Source organism: Diceros bicornis, chromosome 25 (genome assembly GCF_020826845.1).
Source record: "Diceros bicornis minor isolate mBicDic1 chromosome 25, mDicBic1.mat.cur, whole genome shotgun sequence".
NCBI classification, from domain to species: Eukaryota; Metazoa; Chordata; class Mammalia; order Perissodactyla; family Rhinocerotidae; genus Diceros; species Diceros bicornis.
The window spans coordinates 8577947-8582063 of NC_080764.1; the positions used below are offsets into that span (position 1 = coordinate 8577947).

Below are 4117 nucleotides of genomic sequence, written 5' to 3' on the forward strand. Positions count from 1 at the left end.
CGCTGCCCCTCGAGGTGAGAGACGGCAGCTTTGCCCTCCCTGACTCCTAAGATGGGGCATGTGCAAGACTGAGTCCTGGTCCCCCTGGCCTGTGGCCTCAGCCAATCCCTACAAAAATGGACTGGTAGCTGTCTCCACGTGTTCTCCCCCTCTCAAGGAGGTGGGCTTTTTAAACGGACACACAGCCACTCAGCTAAAGGCTACACTTCTCAGCCTCCCTTGCAGCTAGGAGTAGCCATGTGACGACGTATGGACCAGTGGAATGTAAGAGGAAGTAAGGGGTACAGCCATCGGGAAGTGTCCCCAAAGGAGGGGGCAGCCCCTTCCACCCTCCCTCCACCCTGCTGCTCAGGATGCAGACAAGCCCTCTGGGATCCACCAACCAGGGCAACATCGAAGCAGCCAGAGAGGAGCAACTCGAGTCCCTGAACACTGCGTCGAACCGGCCACCAGACCAGCTCTGGACGCCTCGCCATGGACTGCACCATGAGCAAGAAAGAACATTCTATTTGGTTTAAGGCCCTGTTGTTTTCCATCTCTGTGCCTGAATTTATATGCTAACTGGTTCTCTACCCAGGGATTCCAGTTAGCATTTTTGGTTGTCCGGCCGCAGGGAGGAGGCGAGTGCTACTGGTTTCTAGTGGGTAGAGACCAGAGATGCTCAACATCCTACAGAGCACAGGACAGCCCCCTCCACAAAGAATGATCTGATCCAAAATGTCATTAGTGCCGCCGTTGAGAAACTCTGCTCTACCCTCTCTGAGCTTCGGTGTTCCTACCCCTACAATGGGGAATGTGGAGCTATCATGTTTTTTGTGAGGACCCAGTGAGGTGATAGACATGATCCTACTTTCAGGAAAGGAGACAGCCCTGCCAAGATAGTCACGAAGTCTTTACTATCGTAATAAATTAAGATGGAAGCCCCAGAGGAGAGTGAAGCAGGTTTTCAATCTATGTCCAAATGAGGCAATGGTGCTCCACACAGTTCGGGGGCTCCAGGGTGGGGTTGGGGACCTTGGGGGCCTGGCTCGGGGGGGCTGAATTCTAGAGGCCCTGGAGGTTCAGTACAGGACAGAGAGGGCAGGGGAGGGCGGGGGGCTCTTGCCAGCCACCTCAGCCGTGGGGAAGGGGAGGGATAGGGAAGTCCAACAGAAGGAGGGGGGTGGGAACTTCTGCTGGCACCCGCACGCTGCCCACAGAACTCACCCCGTCCCCACCACCTCCCACCCTGCCTGGGGCCCCCAGTCTCCCTCTCACACATACATGCATCTCCTCCTCACCCCATACCTGCCCACTCACCCTAGACACTCTCTCTCTCTCTCTCCCCCCATCACACACACACACAAACTCACTCACATGCACACACACCTCCTTCCCCTGTGGTCTTGCCCCTCTGCACACCCCACCACACACACTCACCCATGCCAAGCCTGAGTCCAGAGGGTTGGGGCTGGGCCGGACCAAGCTGACATCCCTCCAATGGGGCCCTTTCCCTGGGTCAGCTTTGGAGACCCCCACGTGAAGCAGCAGGGTCAGTGCCATTGGGATGAGGGGGGAGCTGAGTGTAACTGCAGATTCGGTGGCGAAATGGGGGATCTGGAGGCTCAGGACAGGCAGGGGCAGCAGCGCCTGACTCCAGGGAGAGGCAGGAGTGCTGGGCAGCACAAAGGCACTGGGGCCCAGTGGGGGACGTCCCCAGAGCTGGGGACAGCGGGCATGGGATGAGCTGGCTTGACATGGAAAGCAAGCCCTGGCCCAGAAGCAGCAACACCTCAAGGCACTCAAGTGCCCCATCTCTCCAAAGCCAGGGCCCCGGAGCACTCAGGATCCTCTGCTGGGAGGACCCAGGCTGCAGAGGGATGGCCTGGAGGACCAGGGGTCGTCGTCCTCCCTCTGCCTCAGGGTCTCCAGGCTTGGCAGGGTTGGGGAGGGTGCCCAGTGCCCACCTCCCAGCTCGGCCACTGGAGCCGGTCAGCTCAGACCTCGGGTCCTCCGAAAGCCAGGTTGTCACGGACCATCAGTGTCTTGCGGAGGTCACGGTCCACTAGAGGGCGCTGCATGCGCCACTTGTGCGCCTCCTGCAGTCCGGGCTCGAAGTAGTAGATGCAGGCGCCGAAGCCCACCAGGATGAGGACTGAGATGACCAGGTAGACAGGCACAAACCAGTCCAGGAAGTGCGGCATCGCGGCGGCCCCGGCTGCCGAGACACGGGCAGTGAGAGCCGGCAGAGGTGCCCCTCGTCTGGCCCCCCACCTCCCCGCCAGAGAGGGACCTGCAGCCTTCACAGAGCCGGGAGGTCTGAGCATCACTTTATAGATGGGAAGACTGAGGCCCAGTAGAGTGGGGAACAGTGTCTGATCAAGACCACATGGTGACGTAGCAGCCGGGCCCCCTGACCAAGCACAGAGCTGCCCCCACCACAGGGAGCCTGCCCAGCTCCTACTCACCCTTTGAGATGGAGGCTTATAGCCGAAAGCCCACCCTGGCTCAGTCCCTGTCCCGCACGTGTGCCCTCAGGCGAGTTGCCTAACCTCTCTGGGCCTCAGCGTCATCTCCTGTGGAAGAGGACACTAACCGAATCTCCACACGGGTCCCACTGGGGATACAATGAGTTGACTGATCCCTCACAGCACTCAGTAAGGGACAGCCTGAGCAATGCCTCCCCTGAGCCGCCCCTCCCGGCCCTGACAGTGCAGAGGCTGCCACAGGCCAGGCCCTTCACAGATGAGCAGGTCCCCGGCCACCCCCACATCCTGGCCAGGTGTGGCTTAGTGAAAGCCTAGTTAACAAATGCCCATCCCCAGGGACCTGGTGATATCAACAGGGTCCACAGAGGCTCCAAATTCAGGCCCATGCCCAACCTCATAATTATAAGAATATGGGTGCAGGCGCCAACCCAAAAACCCTGGGCCTTGGTTTCCACATCTATAAAATGGGAATGAAAATAATACCTAGGTCACAAGGCTGTGGTGACTAAGAAATGAGTTAATTTATGTAAAATGCTCAGAACCAGTGCCCGGCACACATTCAGTGCTACATAGTAGTTCGTTCTTATTCTCTGAGCCTCAGTTTCCCCATGTGTAAAATGGGGATAGAAATAGGACCCACTTCTCAAGGTTGCTGTGAATGTTTAGCAAGACAATGCCTACCACGCACTTAGCACCACGCTGCCTGGCACAGAGTCAGCACTCTGAGTATTAACTATTGTGATTTCCGGTGAACCAGAGGCAAGCAAATCAGGAAAGTAGAAGGTGCTTCACAAACCTTATACACACCCAGACTCCTCGGAACAGCCCTAAAGTGCCAACATCTGCTCTCTGCCAACCTCCCCAGGCTTATCTCCCACCCTACGTGCCATCATATGGAACTGCTTGTCAGTCACCTACGTGCACCTGCGCGTTATGCAGTCCCCATCTTTGCGTATGCTTTCATTTTCCCTGGAATGTTCCCTGGAATGTTAATTGTGTTCACATGGCAAACTCCTATTCATACTTCAAAAGCCAGATCACAGATCATCTCTTCCAGAAATAGGATAAGGCAGGACCCATTTAACCCACCCTCAAACCCTCCCTGAGGTGCGAGAAAGGGGTAGGGTGAGGATCCCCACCTCAGCCCGCTCGGCAGGGAGAGAACTTCACAACAGGCCTGGCCCCATTTTACAGGTGAGGAAACTGAGGCCCAGACAGGTTCATTAACTTGCCTGGGGTTACCCAGCTGGGAAGTGACAGAGCCAGACCCCAAACCCCAGCCACGTCCTGAGGTGTGAGTCCTCCAGGGTGAGGAAAGACACCTGAGCAGACTGAAATGAGCAGGGGCCCACCTTGGCCTCTGGGGGATAGATGGAGTGACCTCCAGGGCAGGCTGAAGAGAAGCCGCAGCTTCTCGGACCTCTGTCTGCAAACTCCAGCTCCTCTTGTCTCCCTGCTTCCAGGCGAGTCTGTGAAGTGGGTTGTAATCTGGGGGAGGGAGAGATGCTGCTTCCCAGTCCTGCATCCATCCGGAGCCCCTCCCCTGACCCCCAGGGTCCCCATTGGCTGCTCTGAAGCACAGTGTCTCAAGATGCCCTATTCATGGAGGAATAAAATAAAGAATGTGTTAATGGCCCAAAGTCAGGGCT

The 4117-nt window shown here is 57.1% G+C and overlaps 1 protein-coding gene across 1 annotated transcript; it reads right to left on the bottom strand.

Annotated features, from left to right (window-relative positions):
- Positions 1 to 1976: 1976 nt before the first annotated feature.
- Positions 1977 to 2183, bottom strand: SMIM45 (small integral membrane protein 45). The gene has a single exon (XM_058568257.1). It carries the CDS (start codon positions 2181 to 2183, stop codon positions 1977 to 1979), a length of 207 nt encoding a protein of 68 aa, XP_058424240.1.
- Between the last annotated feature and the right edge of the window lie 1934 nt (positions 2184 to 4117).

What these genes read in the sequence shown, in the direction of transcription:
- SMIM45 (XM_058568257.1), bottom strand. Translation starts at nt 2,183, where the DNA reads ATGCCGCACTTCCTGGACTGGTTTGTGCCTGTCTACCTGGTCATCTCA.